The sequence below is a fragment of the Macaca fascicularis genome, chromosome 7, assembly GCF_037993035.2.
Source record: "Macaca fascicularis isolate 582-1 chromosome 7, T2T-MFA8v1.1".
In the NCBI taxonomy this organism is placed as follows: Eukaryota; Metazoa; Chordata; class Mammalia; order Primates; family Cercopithecidae; genus Macaca; species Macaca fascicularis.
Genome location: NC_088381.1, coordinates 21,002,540 through 21,019,567, shown reverse-complemented (window position 1 = coordinate 21,019,567; position 17,028 = coordinate 21,002,540). Strand labels below are relative to the sequence as shown.

General features: G+C 41.1%; 1 protein-coding gene across 6 annotated transcripts in view; it reads right to left on the bottom strand.

Annotated features, from left to right (window-relative positions):
• Window positions 1-4,202: 4,202 nt before the first annotated feature.
• GOLM2 (golgi membrane protein 2) overlaps window positions 4,203-17,028 on the bottom strand; it is a 128,590-nt gene continuing 115,764 nt past the window's right edge. For all 6 annotated transcript variants that reach the window (XM_065547857.2, XM_005559396.5, XM_005559398.5 and 3 more), the window contains one exon: window positions 4,203-6,639. In XM_065547857.2, coding sequence (XP_065403929.1) covers window positions 6,569-6,639 — 71 coding nt within the window. In that variant the 3' untranslated portion in view covers window positions 4,203-6,568. The remainder of the gene's footprint in view (window positions 6,640-17,028) is intronic.

The following is a 17,028-nucleotide window of genomic DNA, read 5'->3' as shown; positions in this document are numbered from 1 at the left end:
GAGGCCGAGACGGGTGGATTGCTTGAGCTCAGGAATTCAAAACCAGCCTGGGCAACATGGTGAAACCGTCTCAACTAAAATACAAAAATATTAGCTGGGTGTGGTGTTGTGTGCCTGTAGTCCCAGCTACTCAGGAGGATGAGGCACAATAATTGCTTGAACCCGGGAGGGGGAGGTTGCAGTGAGCCAAGATCGTGCCACTGCACTCCCGCCTGGGCAACAGAGCAAGACTGTCTCCAAAACAAATAAGAATGACACAGTTCATCCCAATTTTTAAAAACTATGGGCCACATTTTCTCGTGTCTTTGTAGGTCTAGTCATTTTTTAGGCAACACTGGACATTATGAATAATAATGTTTTAGAGACTCTAGATTCTGTTATCTTCCCTGAAAAGTGATGATTCTTGTTTTAGCAGGCACTTCAGTTACTGAGTGGTCACCTAAACTTGTTGATGCTTGGTTTTATTTATATTTTGTTGGTTCACATCTATGGAAAGCCTAAGGAGACTTGCAAGCCCTACGCTGGCAGGACTCAAGCTCCATACTCTGTTTCCCCTGCTAATCTTGTCAAGGCTTGACTTTAGGCTTTGATAAGGCAGATCTAGAGTAGGTCTTACTGTAGGGGATGGGGTTTACTCCTAATGTGCAGCCTTTCTAATGTTTCAGCTGTTGCTGCAATTTTTTTTTTTTTTTTTTTTTTTGAGACAGAGTTTTACTCTGTCGCCCAGGCTGGATTGCAGTGGCGTGATCTTGGCTCACTGCAACCTCTGCCTCCCGGGTTCAAGCGATTCTTGTGCCTCAGCCTCCCGAGTAGCTGGAATTACAGGCGTGTGCCACCACGCCCAGCTAATTTTTGTGTTGTTTTTTATTTAGTAGAGATGGGGTTTCGCCATGTTGGCCAGGCTGGTCTCAAACTCCCGACCTCAGGTGATCCAACTGCCTCGGCCTCCCAGTGTTGGGATTACAGGCATGAGCCACCCACCCAGCCTGTTGCTGCAATTGCTAAAGATGTTCACCTTGGCAGGCCCAGAAATCCAATGTCCCTTAGCACTGCATTGTGCCAAAACTTCTTGGCCTCTGGTATCTCTATTCTGTTCTCAACCCTGTAGCAACTGCTATCTATAAGCATTAGATGGTCTTTTTTCTGAGCATGTACAGCCCAGCCCTTGGCCATGGACTTGTGGGGACCTCTGTATGGATTTCTGGGGCTGCCTCTGTGAACAGCTCCCTCTTCTCTGGTGTCCCACGCAACAGATTCCAAATGTTTCAGCTGCTCCTTATCTCTGCCTTCTCAGTTCAGTAGACCCACTGTGCTCTGCTCTTACTCCAGACTCCTTTTTTTTTTTTTTTTTTTTTTTTTTGAGACGGAGTCTTGCTCTGTCACCCAGGCTGGAGTGCAGTGGACGGATCTCAGCTCACTGCAAGCTCCACCTCCCGGGTTCACGCCATTCTCCTGCCTCAGCCTCCCAAGTAGCTGGGACTACAGACGCCCGCCACCTCGCCCGGCTAGTTTTTTTGTATTTTTAGTAGAGACGGGGTTTCACCGTGTTAGCCAGGATGGTCTCGATCTCCTGACCTCGTGATCCGCCCGTCTCGGCCTCCCAAAGTGCTGGGATTACAGGCTTGAGCCACCGCGCCCGGCCAGACTCTTTACACCACAAAAAGTGGGATTATTGTGGGACTCACTGCTTAAGTTTCCCTTCTCTCAGAGACAGTCTTGTGCTGGCTGGAAATAGTTGCCTAATACATCTTGTCCAGTATTGTAGGTGCTACTAATCCAAGAGGGCTAGTAGCGGAAGTCTCCCTTTCCTTACCTCAGAGTTTTTTTCTTTTTTTTTTAGACAGAGTCTCACTCTGTCACCCAGGCTGGAGTGGAGTGGTATGCTCATGGCTCGACCTTCTGGACTCAAGCATCCTCCCACCTCAGCATCCCAAGTAGCTGGGACTACAGGCATACACCACTACAGCAGGCATACACTACTACAGGCACATACCTGGCTAATTTTTGTATTTTATGTAGAGACAGAGTTTTACTATGTTGCCCAGGCTAGTTTTGAACTCCTGGGCTTAAGGAATCTGTCCACCTTGGCCTCCCAAAGTGCTGGGATCACAGGCATGAGCCACTGTGTCTGGCCTCCCTCAGATTTTTGAAGTGAAACTAATGGAAGATGAGCAGCCCCTCCCAGGTAGCAAAACTAAGAAAATATGATCTGTTAGAAGCCACAGTTAGAACTTTGAGGAGGGAGCTAGTTTGAGACAAGGTAATAAGTAGAGGGAAGTAGAAATGGGAGTTGGTCAAACAAAGTCCTAGCAGCATTCAAGTCCTTGTTTCAGTTGTCTTTAAGTCCAGGGGATTCCTATTGTTTACGCACTTTTCTTACATGAACCATTAAATTTCCCCCCTTTTTTTCTGGATTAGTTGGTTGAATTTTCTCTCTTTTTTTTTTTTTTGAGACGGAGCCTTGCTCTGTCGCCCAGGCTGGAGTGCAGTGGCATAATCTTGGCTCACTGCAAGCTCTGCCTCCCGGGTTCACGCCATTCTCCTGCCTCAGCCTCCCGAGTAGCTGGGACTACAGGCACCCGCCACTTCGCCCGGCTAGTTTTTTGTATTTTTTAGTAGAGATGGGGTTTCACCGTGTTAGCCAGGATGGTCTCGATCTCCTGACCTCGTGATCCGCCCATCTCGGCCTCCCAAAGTGCTGGGATTACAGGCTTGAGCCACCGCGCCCGGCCTGTATTTTTTAAATAGAGACAGAGTTTCGCCATGTTCGTCAGGCTGGTCTCGAACTCCTGACCTTGTGATTCGCCTGCCTCAGCCTCCCAAAGTGCTGGGATTACAGGCATGAGCCACCACCCCTGTCTTCTTGTTGCTTTAAAAAAAAAAAAAAATTCTCTGTCCTCATATTCAAGCAAATTTTGTTGTTACATGATTACAGGAATGAGAAGTCCAAAAGACACAATCTTAAGATTTTTTCAGTGTGTCATATTTTAGAAATGATTTTGAAGTCATATTCACATTTCTCCTAAAATCATCTTTCCATGTATATTTGCTTCATTTTCATTTATGGGTCAGAAGCAATACCTAAACTTACAAGACTCTCCTATCTTGACCCCTCCATACTTCTTCAGCCTCATCTCTCTCCCTTGCTTATTACATTCCAGCCACATAACTGTAATGTTTTAGTTCAGTGAAAACCTAATTGTTTGGAATCTTAGAACATTCATTCATTCATTTATTTATCTGAGACAGAGTCTTGCTCTGTCACCCAGGCTGGAGTGCAGTGGTATGATCTTGGCTCACTGCGACCTCCGCCTTCTGGGTTCAAGTGATTCTCCTGCCTTAGCCTCCTGAGTAATTGGGATTACAGCCGCACGCCACCGTGCCCAGCTAATTTTTGTATTTTTAAGAGAGACGGGGTTTCACCATGTTGGTCAGGCTGGTCTCGAACTCTACCTGGTGATCTGCCTGCCTCGGCCTCCCAAAGTGCTGGGATTACAGGCGTGAGCCACCGTGCCGGGCCAAAACTTTTAATAGCTCTTTAACACTATTTAAAGTTATCTTGTTCATTTATTTACTTGTGTATTGTCTGCCCCCACTTGAATGTACACTCCATGTGAACAGAGACCTTGTCTATCTTATCCACTTATCTTAATACCTAGAACAATGCTGGGCACATAATAGGCATTCAATATTTGTTGAATAAACTAGACCTACAGTAAAGAGCCCTGGTGTAAAAATATTTGGTTTTCAGGCCGGGTATGGCAGCTCATGCCTGTAATCCCAGCACTTTGGGGGGTACTTTGGGGGGCAAGGCAGGTGGATCACCTGAGGTCAGGAGTTCAAGACCAGCCTGGCCAACATGGTGAAACCCTGTCTCTACCAAAAATACAAAAATTGCCCGGGTGTGGTGGCACGTGACTGTAATCCCAGCTACTTGGGAGGCTGAGGCAGGAGAATTGCTTGAATCTGGGAGACAGAGATTGCAGTGAGCCGAGATGTGCCACTGCACTCCAGCCTGGGCAAGAGAGTGAGACTCTGTTTCAAAAAAAAAAAAAAAAAAAAAAAAGAAATATCTGGTTTTGGTTTTTTAGTTTAGCTTAACTTAAAATGAGTGCTAAACTTACTCAGATTTTAGTGTTAAAATGTATTTACTTCATGAATGTGATGTTTGTGTATGTATTAGAATAAGCAACACAGTGAAACAAGTTTAATTTTTAATTTATTAGAACCCAGTAAATGATGATTTTAAAAGCAGAGTTTTCCATCAAATTAACACTTAATTCAGGGCAAAAATACATTTAAAAAACCTAAATCTTAAGGCAGAAGTAAAACATTATAAAAACAGTATGTCTAATAGAGACTGTAAAATGTCAGATTTTTAAGAGATTCACATAGTATTTTATAGCACTAAAATATTAATACAGTCAGAAATATTATTAATTGGTCCAAGATTTGTTTATAAAATGTCTACACTGCTAATTGAAGAAATGTTGCTGTATAAGTAATACCGACAATACAACCAACCAAGTGATTGTTTTTATGATAAAAGAACTAAGGCAGGTAATTGCATGGTTTCCATTTGTAAAGCTTTTGCAGTATTAAATATAAAGTATTACTAGGGGTATTTTTTGATTCATCTCCCTACCCTAATGTCCCCAAAATGTACATCACTTCCCTTTAACTCTATTTTAAAAATTCTGTGAACCACCATACCTATTCATTGTAGGCCTGATCCTATAAAGGCATGAATTGTTTAATTTGACATGGTGGAAAAACAATTTTAGTAAACCACTACATCTTTTCCTAGTCATTGAGCAATTTCAAACAGAAGTATTAAGAATTTTTGCACCTCAACAAGTGAACAACCTGTTTCTTTACCACTATAAGTTTGAATTTTGACTAGAATCTGTTAGTACACAGGGGAAAACACATTTCATGTTTATGTACAATTAACAGTAGCCCTTCTGAAAAACAGGGTTAACAATCTTAAATTTCCCCTTGTGATCAAAACCTTTTGATCAAAAATTACTTTTGTTTTTAGGGAGCAGGATAAGATTTAAAAGTGCTTTAAATCAGAAACAAGGATTAGCTAGTTTATACATTCCACTGAATAGTGTCAAAAAAGATAAATGCATTTAAAATAATTTGTAAGTCCAGCAAATATAAGCTTGATGGGTTCTTAACTAACATATTAAGTAATTACAAAGATTCATTTTTTTACAAACTTTTAAGCTATTTTAATAAAATGGCTATAGACCTCACTGTACTTCTATTTATCTGTGCATTAATAAAAACCTGTTAAAATTCCTTATTTAGTACTTCTGAAAAAGTCTAGTCAAATAAGATCACTAAAATTACCAGAAAAGCTTTGAAATACTGATTGCAGATTCATTTCAAAGTAGATTTAACCCCTTTCAGGATCTGGTGTTTAAATCATGAATGTCTTCACCAACTTCAACTCTGAAAATATAAAAATTTTAGCCAGTTCTGGCTATAGTTAAATAGTACTGGTATTACTTGAAAAAATAAAAATTAAAACTATATTGTCAATCATGCATTCCACAATTTCAAGAATTAAGATATAACTCATAAATATTGTTATGTCTTTGCAGGTTATCTCAACTTCCATCAGGCCTCAGCTGAAAGCTCATCTGCCAAAACACATCAGCACTCTTGTAAAATAAAAGGAGTAGGGAGGTGACTTTGTATACATACTGTCCAGTGTTTGGCTTCCAGTTTTTCCTCTTGTGTGTAACTATTCTAGGTATGACTCCTTGAGCATGAAATGAGGGGTAGATAGAACAGCTGTTGGGCTAACAAGAATTAGTGTGTAGACTGGGCGCAGTGGCTCACACCTGTACTCCCAGCACTTTGGGAGGCCAAGGCAGGAGGATCACCTGAGGTCAGGAGTTCAAGACCAGCCTGGCCAACATGGTGAAACCCGTCTCTATTAAATATACAATTATTAGCTCTCTATTAAAATACAAAAATTAGCTGGGTATGGTGGCGAGTACCTGTAATTCCAGCTACTTGGGAGGCTAAGGCAGGAGAATTGCCTGAACCCAGGAGGTGGAATGGAGGTTGCAGTGGGCCAAGATTGTGCCATTGCACTCCAGCCTGGGAAACAAGACTAAAACTCCGTCTCAAAAAAAAAAAAAAAAAAAAAATTAGTGTATAAAAAGTTTTCTGCTGAATATCTGTTCTGTTCCTACTGTGGTTATGCTATGCCACATATAACTTGTACAACCATTTTGTCCTGTTTATCTATTTGTGGAAATAAGTCGGCTCAATAAAATGTGAAATATACATTAGTTTGCTTTAGATGCAAAGATTAGCTGTTTTTGGCTTAACTGTATCATAACCAAAAAAGTCTATACCTTGATAATACAATATGAAAAAGTTCACATATGTACATGGGTACATTCCTTCATTAAAGTTTTTCCTTAATTCTATCTCAATGTATCTTTACAACTGATACAACTCATCTTTACAACAAAAGTCAAAAAGGACAAAGTAGAATGATTTCATTTTACAGCACTTTAGGTTTTCTGAAGCGTTCCTTTAGGACTTAAAGGACATCATTGAAATGTTGCTTTCCATAGTCGGCAGGATCCATTTGAAGCTCTCGTTCTTCATCATCTGTAAGTAAAATAATTTTGTATCAACATATTATTTTTTAAATCACTGCAGAAATCCAATTAATGTCTCAGTTTTTCTCAGCCTTAAGGTAGTTTCCTGCTTGTTATTTTATACCTGGTACAAATAGTGTTCTATTTCTTAGCTGCTTGGCTAAAGAGTGAAAAGTATGTGGAACTATTTTGCAAGATTAATTTTAACAAATCTTTAAAAAATAGACATAGATGACAGACAAGCAGAGATAGAGCCAGATAGACATAGCTAGCAAAACTTTAGGAACCCACAAATATTGAGAAGTTAATATTTTTATATAAATATAGTTTTTTTTTTTTTTTTGAGACAGACTTTCACTCCGTTGCCTAGGCTGGAGTGCAGTGGCGCGATCTTGGCTGACTGCAACCTCTGTCTCCCAGGATCAAGCGATTCTCCTACCTCAGCCTCCCAAGTAGTTGGGACTACAGGCACCTGTTCACCATGCCTGGCTAATTTTTGTATATTTAGTAGAGATGGGGTTTTACCATCTTGGCCAGGCTGGTCTTGAACTCCTCACCTCAGGTGATCTGCCCACCTTGGCCTCCTAAAGTGCTGGGATTACAGGCGTTGAGTCACAGTGCCCAGCCTAAATATATTATTTCTATATAGATGATAATTAGTTCTTTAAATTAAAGCTTTGGTAGAAACATTTCTGTACACATTTTCAGGCTTTTAAAAATCAATTTTTTTCCTAATTATAAAAGTATCCAATATTAGTTTTATAAAAATTATAAAATATAGAAAAATAAAAGTCACTTATAATCCCAACATTTAACATTTTAGTGAATTTCTTTGCCTCTCTGCAAATAGCTTACTCTTGGCTTCCTAAATGGAGTATAACAACCAAAATTTAACTTTTTCTTAACTAAACAGAAAAAAAAAAGATTGCTGTTAATAAAATCCTCAAAGCCTCTTTGAGTAGCTATATTAAATTACTCCAAGTAGTGCTATGGAGTTTGATTTATTTGGCTATTACAGATTTTTCTGGTTCTTTCTTGGGTATGAGTTGTCACTTTGCCTTGTTGTCAGTTTACCTGCCAATAGCAATCCTTCTTTTCTAATTTTGCTGCAAATTACAGGTCTTGAAATGAGACTGCTCAAGAGTTGTGTTCGTTTGTTTGAGACAGAATATTGCTCTGTTGGCCAGGCTCAAGTGTAGTGGTGTTATCATGGCTCACTTGCAGCCTCGACCTCCCGGCCTCAAGTAATCCTCCCACCTCAACCTCCCAGGTAGCTGGGACCACAGGTGCACGCCACCACACCTGGCTACATTTTGTATTTTTTGTAAAGACAGGATTTTGCCCTGTTGCCCAGGCTGGTCTGGAACTCCTGGGCTCAAGTGATCCACCGGCCTCAGCCAAGATTATTAAAATTATATTAGAACAAGAATGAAAAGTATTTTGATCAGAGCCTTGGAGAGTCCCTTTGGAGTACTTGGAATTTTTTTTTTTTTTTTTTTTTTTTTGGCTGGGACTATAGGCGCCCGCCACTGCACCCGGCTAATTTTTGTATTTTTAGTAGAGATGGGGTTTCACCATGGATTTTTATGATATCTTTTGGCTTCTCTGCAGACTTAAAAAATCACTTTTCTTACATTCTGGTTCACAGATACTATTACCCAATAGCTTAATTTTTGTTAATATAATTTAAATGAAGTTATACATTGGAATCTAAATTCATACGTATACTATAGTTTTCTGAAAACTATTACTTTAGGTATGAGAGGTTTTAACACTCTAAAACTTTCTTCTTTCAAAAATGACAAACAGGCCGGGCATGGTTGTGCAAGCTCGCAATCCCATCATTTTGGGAGGCAGAGGCAGGCAGATCACTTGAGCTCAGGAGTTCGAGACCAGACTGGGCAACATGCTGAAACCCAGTCTCTACTAAAAATTCAAAATTTAGCAAGGCATGGTTGTGTATACCTGTAGTCCCAGCTACTCAGGAGACTGAGGTAGGAGGATTGCTTGAGCCTAGGAGGTAGAGGTTGCAGTAAGCAGAGATGACACCACTGTACTCCAGCCTGGGTAACAGAGCTAAATCCTATCTCCAAAAAAAAAAAAAAAAAAGTCAAACAAACCAACTTTCTTTTTCAACAACTTTCCTGTTAAACTTATAGAAATTTTCATTTCTAGAATTTCGGACAACCATTTTCCACTTTTTTTTTTTTTTTTTTTTTTTTTTTGAGACAGGGTCTCACTCCCATCACTCAGATTGGAGTACAGTGGCACAATCTCAGCTCACTGCAGCCTTGACCTCCCAGGGCTCAAGGGATCCTCCCACCTCAACTTTCTGAGTAGCTGGGACTATGGGCACACACCACCATGCCCGGCTAATTTTTTTTATGGAGACAGGGTTTCACCATGTTGTCCAGGCTGGTCTTTAACTCCAGGATTCAAGCAATCTGCCCACCTTAGCTTCCCAAAGTGCTGGGATTACAGCTGTGACCACTGCATCCAGACTACCCCATATTCTTAACAAATGATCTATCTTTAAATAGTACACTTGATCTCAGCCAAAAGCCCGAGAAGCGATATCTTTAAATAGTATAATCCACTAGGTATGATAATCCCAAATCTGTCTTAATATGTGTTAAAGCCTGAAATTATATCAATTTTCACACTTTTACTTTATATACATGCTAATCAATTTCTTATCAAAGAACTCTTTACTTAAAAAGAATTTTTTTTTTTTGAGACGGAGTCTCCCTGTGTCGCCCAGGCTGGAGTGCAGTGGTACGATCTCGGCTCACTGCAAGCTCCACCTCCCAGGTTCACGCCCTTCTCCTGCCTCAGCCTCCCGAGTAGCTGGGACTACAGGCACCCGCCACCACGCCCAGCTATTTTTTTTGTCTTTTTTTAGTAGAGACGGGGTTTCACCGTGTTAGCCAGGATGGTCTTAAACTCCTGACCTGGTAATCCACCCGCCTCAGCCTCCCAAAGTGCTGGGATTACAGGCGTGAGCCACCACGCCCAGCCTATCTTTGTTTTCAAAAGGGAAAATAATCATGGGCACCTCTCCAGAAAGCTCTCCTTAGGATCCACATTATAGAACCTCACCTTATGGCTATAAACACATCTTTTAGGACTTTAATATAACAATTAAATTAAGACTTAATCATCATGGAGCAGTGGATAATTTTCGAGAAATGTAATAGGAAAGTTATTGAAAGGAAAAGGTGTCTTTACTTTTTGGAATTTTTTTTTTTTTTTGAAACGGAGTCTCACTCTGTTGCCCAGGCTGGAATGCCGTAGCACAAATTCGGCTCATTGCAACCTGCGCCTCCCGGGTTCAAGCGATTCTCCTGCCTCAGCCTCTTGAATAGCTGGGATTACAGGCATGCACTACCATGCCCGGATAACTTTTGTATTTTTCTTTTTTAGTAGAGACGAGGTTTCACCAATGGTTAGGCTGGTCTCGAACTCCTGACCTCGTGATACACCTGCCTCGGGCTCCCAAAGTGCTGGTATTACAGGCCTCACATGAGGCACAGCGCCCGGCTTTTTCTTTTTCTTTTTTTTTGAGAGGGAGTCTCGCTGTTGTGGCCCAGGCTGGAGTGCAATGGCGAGATCTCGGCTCACTGCAACCTCCGCCTCCCAGGTTCCAGCAATTCCCCTGCCTCAGCCTCCCGAGTTGCTGAGATTACAGGTGCCCCCCCACCCCCAGCTAATTTTTTTTTGTATTTTTAGTAGAAGCGGGGTTTCACCATGTTGGCCAGACTGGTCTCAAACTCCTGACCTCAGGAGATCCACCTGCCTTGGCCTCCCAAAGTGCTAGATTACAGGCATGAGCCACCGCGCCCAGCCACTTTTGGGGCTTTTTTTTGAGACACAGTCTTGCTCTGTCGCCCAAGCTGGAGTGCAGTGGCGCAATCTTGGCTCACTGCAAGCTCCGCCTCCCGGGTTCACACCATTCAGTGTAATATTTTTAGTGTTATATTTTAGTGTAATATTTTAGTGTAACACAAAACAGAGATAACACAGTTGTTATCTCTGTTTTCCTGAGAAGATGATTACAGGTCCAAATAATTTTAGGAACTAGATCATGTTTGTTAAGTACATGAGCTGGGAGTAGATTTGTTTTTCTGTTCCTAGACATTTGCTCTTATCCTGATTTCGCTTTTCATTTGTTCACTTAAAAATTCCAAAAAGGGCCAGGCGCGGTGGTTCATACCTGTAATCCCAGCACTTTGGGAGGCCGAGGCAGATCACACCCTCCTGGCTAACACGGTGAAACCCCATTTCTACTAAAAATATTACAAAATTCAGCCGGGAGTGGTGGCGGGAGCCTGTAGTCCCAGCTACTGGGGAGGCTGAAGCAAACAAACAAACAAAATCCCAAAAAGGCCGGGCGCAGTGGCTCACGCCTATAATTCCAGCACTTTGGAAGGCCGAGGTGGGCGGATCACGAGGTCAGGAGATCAAGACCATCCTGGCTAACAAGGTGAAACCCCATCTCTACTAAAAATACAAAAAATTAGCTGGGTATAGTGGCGGGCGCCTGTAGTCCCAGCTACTTGGGGGGCTGAGGCAGGAGAATGGCGTGAACCCAGGAGGCGGAAGTTGCAGTGAGCCAAGATTGCGCCACTGCACTCCAGCCTGGGCATAGAGCAAGACTCCGTCTCAAAAAACAAAAACAAACAAACAAGCAGTAGTACGTGATTATGAAATCACCTAAGAAATCTAATGTAGAATAACAGATAACCACTAAATATAAGAACTAGTATTGGCCGGGCGTGGTGGCTCAAGCCTGTAATCCCAGCACTTTGGGAGGCCGACGCGGGCGGATCAGGAGGCCAGGAGATCGAGACCATCCTGGCTAACACGGTGAAACCCCGTCTCTACTAAAAAATACGAAAAAACTAGCCGGGCGAGGTGGCGGGCGCCTGTAGTCCCAGCTACTCGGGAGGCTGAAGCAGGAGAATCGCGTGAACCCGGGGGGTCGGAGCTCGCAGTGAGCGGAGATCGCGCCACTGCACTCCAGCCTGGGCGACAGAGCAAGACTCCGTCTCAAAAAAAAAAAAAGAACTAGTATTTTAGTTCACTTTAGGAAGCAGCAAAATATTATATAGTTCATCAAGGTAAAATGAATATTAAAGGAAATATTTTAAAGACATCCATAATTTATTAAATAATTCCTAAATTCCCTCTGAAGTCAAGAAAGGCTACCTCCATTAAAGAAAGTGCTACCATGGCTGGGTGTGGTTTCTCACGCCTGTAATCCCAGCACTTTGGGAAGCTGAGGTGGGCAGATCATGAAGTCAGGAGTTCAAGACCAGCCTAGCCAAAGAGACGAGCCTGGCCAACATGGTGAAACCCTGTCTCTAGTAAAAATACAAAAATTAGCTGGACATGGTGGCTGACGCCTGCAATTCCAGCTACTCAGGAGGCTGACGCAAGAGAATTGCTTGAACCTGGGAGGGGGAGGTTGCAGTGAGTTGAGATCACACCATTGTACTCCAGCCTGGGCGACAAAATAAAAAAAAAAAAAAAAGAAAGAAAGCTCTATCGCCTGGGTGCAGTGGCTCACGCCTGTGATCCCAACACTTTGGGAGGCTGAGGCAAGTGGATAGCTTGAGCTCAGGAGTTTGAAACTAGCCTGGGCAACATACCAAGACCCCATCTTAGAAAATTTAAAAAATTAAAAAAAAAAAAAAAGCAAGAACTTGGAGCAAAAAGGCAAAAAGCCAGTGAGGAGCCAGGTGCAGTGGCTCATGCCTATAATCCCAGCACTTTGGGAGACCAAGGTGGCCTGATTGCTTGAGTCCAGGAGTTTAAGACCAGCCTGGGAAACATGGGAAACACGGCTAAACTCTGCCACTACAAAAAATACAAAAAACTAGCCAGCCATGGTGGTGCGTGCCTGTAGTCCCAGATGCTCAGGAGACTGAGGTGGGAGGATCACTTGACCCCAAGAGGTTGAGGCTGCAGTGAGCCATGATCATGTCACTGCACTCCAGCCTGGGTGACAGAGGGAGACCCTGTCTAAAAAAAAAAAATATATATATATATAAAAAAATATATATATATAATAGAAATATATTATAAATATATAGTAGAAATATATTATACATGTATGATATAAATATATAATATAAATATATAACCATTTATATATCTATATAAATATGCAAACACATTTTTATTAAAATATATAAGAATGTATATTTTATATAAATATCATTTATATATAATTTATATGTATAATTATATATATAAATAATTGTAAACACAGGAAAACTAGGCCTCACTTAATTCTACAAAACACTCTACAAGTAGTGCTGACCCCAATGATTAATAATGTAATGAACAGGTATCAGAGATAAGGCTGGAATGCTTCAGCTCCCTACTGGCAGATATGCTGCCAAAGCCTCAATTCATAATATACAATTTTGGAGACCAAAGCCAGAGTATACTTAGGTGAAGCCAGAATCTTATCCTGCAGCTGGAATCTCTAATCCTAGGGACCTCACAACTTAAGAAACTACTCCTACTACTAGAGAGCAGAGAAGAGCCCCTATCAATAGAACACTAAGTGTGTGCTTCATTTTTTGTTATCTTTCGCTGTAGAGTCACAATGGTGGCAATAAAGTTTCTACCTTCTTTCATGGATTTGGGAATAGATCTGTTTCAGACATCCTGAAATCTGAAACGTATTTTCTAATAATACTTGTGTTATATATATAGTGATTCCAACTTGAATGTGGCCACAGAATTTTAAAACTGAGAAAGATCATGTATTCTAATTCAGCAGTCTTCATACAGATGAAGAAATTGTGGCCCAGAGAGTTTAAGTGACTTGAAAAGCAATACATAGACTATCTCTTGATTCTAGACTAATTTTTTTTTTCTTTCTTTCTTTTTTTGAGACAGAGTCTCATTCTGTTACCTAGGCTGGAGTGCAATGGTGCGATCTCGGCTTACCACACCTCTGCCTCCCGGGTTCAAGCAATTCTCCTGCCTCAGCCTCCTGAGTAGCTGGGACTACAGGCACCTGCCACCACGCCCAGCTAATTTTTGTATTTTTTAGTAGAGATGTTGGCCAGGCTGGTCTTGAACTCCTGACCTCAGGTGATCCGCCCGCCTTGGCCTCCCAAAGTGCTGGAATCACAGGTGTAAGCCACTGTGCCTGGCCGACTAATGTTTTTTCTACTCTATGTTCTGCCTGCTTTGGCTACAAGTACAAACCGTACTGGGAACGCAACCATTATTTCCACATTGGCACAGTAATGAACACTTGGAATCCAATTTGTTGATAAATTAGGGAACAGCCATAATTACCTCTCCCTACTTTTTGGACAGTCAATAATATACCTAAAGAATCCCTGGATGGCCAGGTGTGGTGGCTCATGCCTGTAATCCCAGCACTTTGGGAGGCTGGGGCAGGTGGATCACTTGAGGTCAGGAGTTCAAACCAGCCTGGCCAACATGGTGAAACCCCATTTCTACTAAAAATACAAAACTTAGATGGACATGGTGGTGCACGGCTGTAGTCCCAGCTATTTGGGAGGCTGAGGCAAGAGAATTGCTTGAACCCTGGAAGCAGAGGTTGCAGTGAGCTGAGATTGCACCACTGCACTCCAGCCTGGATGACATGAGACTCTGTCTCAAAAAAAAAAAAAAAAAATCAACTCTACAACAGGAAGATTCAGCTTCAGCCTGGGTGACAGAGCAAGACTCCATCTCAATTAAAAAAAAAAGAATCCCTGGAACATGTTAACAATTATTTAGGCCGGGTGCGGTGGCTCAAGCCTGTAATCCCAGCACTTTGGGAGGCCCAGGCGGGCGGATCACGAGGTCAGGAGATCGAGACCATCCTGGCTACCATGGTGAAGCCCCGTCTCTACTAAAAATACAAAAAACTAGCCGGGCAAGGTGGTGGTCCCAGCTTGCACCTGTATTGCAGCTTGCACCTGTAGTAGCTGGCACCTGTAGTCCCAGCTACTTGGGAGGCTGAGGCAGGAGAATGGCGTAAACCCAGGAGGCGGAGCTTGCAGTGAGCCGAGATTGCGCCACTGCACTCCAGCCTGGGTGACAGAGCAAGACTCCGTCTCAAAAAATAAAAAATATAAAAAAAATAAAACAAACAAACAAACAAAAACCAATTATTTAAGTCTCCTCAGTATTCCTTACTTAGCCCTCTTTATTTGTTGGAGCTGATGTTCCTGCATCTTTTTGTTCTTGGTCCCCTTTATAGGTGCCCTATCCTGCCACTATCATCTAGAGAATGCCAGAATGAGACAAGAAATGGTAAATGGCAACACTCAGTTCCAGTAAGATTAACTTGCAAACAGGGAAATCCAAAAAGGTAACAACCCCTTCTCTACTTCACTGAGGACATCATCTTTTGTCATTTCTTCAATCCTTAGAATCTATTTTCTTGTGAAAGGAATGGGAGGACAACATGAGGGTCTTGGGGACTTGAAGTAGGAGGTGGCAGTGAGAACCAGGGGAGGAAGAAGGAGAAGAGTACAAGAGAGGGAGAGAGAAGGCACTGAAAATAAATTTACGTACAATAGATTGAAACCCATACAAATATTAAATCAAAATTTTGTGACAATTATCAACTTTAAGATAGATAAAATATAAGAAATGACTGAAAACAAAGACTGAGATAAACCATTATAATAAAAATCTCAAAATTATCCAATGAGATGAAAAAGCCCTTAAAAAAAATTAGAGAATATTGAAAGTGTAAACCAAGCAGCTTATAAGACCAGAAGTTAAAGAGTTATTACCCTAGTCACAGTTATAAGAATAAAAGCTCAATGAGAAAAGCATATAATTATCAGTTAATGACAATGTGCAAAGTACTGTGGCGGGTGGGTAATGCACAAAGTACTGTGGGAGGTGGGCATGAAGGTAGAAAAGGATACAAACAAAATGGAAGGCAAAATAAATAAAAATTCCTGCCCTCCAAGAGCTTACAATCTAATTGCTGATATGATATACATGCATGAAAAAACCTTAAAACATTATAAATAATTGCAAACAAATATAATCCAAACAAATCACAAAAGCAATGAGAAAAAAAAGATAAAATTTATGAAAAAAGGATGAGATTACAGAAAAAGTACATAATATTGTAAGGTTATATGTATATCAATATCAATATTACCAAAAAGTGTTTGAGAAATTCTTATAAATATAACCTTATATAACTCCTAGCACATATTAATCTCTTTTCTATCCCCAGTAATCATAATTTTCCTAAACTAAATGAACTATTATAACAGTGCCTAGGTAGAAGTCAGAGTCTCTAGTTTCCCTTTTTTCTACAAACCATATAATTTTGTAGAACAACTACATTTTCTTCTGGGTTTTATAGAAACAATGCTTGTCATAAGCCTAAATAAAAATTTAATTACTTTGAAAACAGGTAAGGAAGAAATCAAGCATGTTATGATGAAAAATTTCCATGCATCACATAAAAATTTAACGTATCACCCACTAAGGTCACAATCAACTTTTACAGAAAAGAGAAATAGCTCCACAAATACTACTAAACAATATAAGCAGGCAGAAAACTGGCCTAAAAACTTGCAAAAGAGAAAAACACTCTGATATGCATGCATGGGTAGGGCTGCATGCACACAGGTAGATTCTGAACTTTCATTAAGTTAAATGCTCAGCAGAAGTAACAGTGAATAAGAAAAATATGTTGAATCTGTGTAATAAATATAAAACAAATCTTCACACATTGATTGTTAAATATAAATTTTAAGCCTCTCAGAAAAAATTCAAAATTAGCCTTCCTCTGCTGTGTCAGTGGTGAAATAATCTTATCTTCAGTGTGGAGAAGACCATTCCCTTTGTGGCTTTCCTTATAACGAAAAAGCTACCTGGGCAATATTTGTAATGAAATGTTTTTAGATGAGAAATTGGAAAAGTGTATTTTCTAGGAGCATTTGCCTTAGGTAGTCTAGAGTCATTTTAAACAATTTAATTCTAAAATTTCTGAAGATTCTAAGTTTTAAATTGTAGCTGTATCAATAATACACGATAACCAAAATTTTAAAAAATTAAAATAATTTACAGATTTACAAATGCCACTATTATAAAACAGTTTTCAAAATAAAACTGAAAAACTGCACAGAACCTCTTCGTATTAATACTGAGGTTGGCTGGGCGCGGTGGTTCACGCCTGTAATCCCAACACTTTGGGAGCCTGAGGCGGGTGGATCACCTGAGGTCAGGAGTTTGAGACCAGCCTGACCAACATAGAGAAACCCCGTCTCTACTGAAAATACAAAATTAGCCAGGCGTGGTGGTGCATGCCTGTAATCCCAGCTACTCAGGAGGCTGAGGCAGGACAATCGCTTGAACCTGGAAGGTGGAGGTTGCGATGAGCCGAGATCGC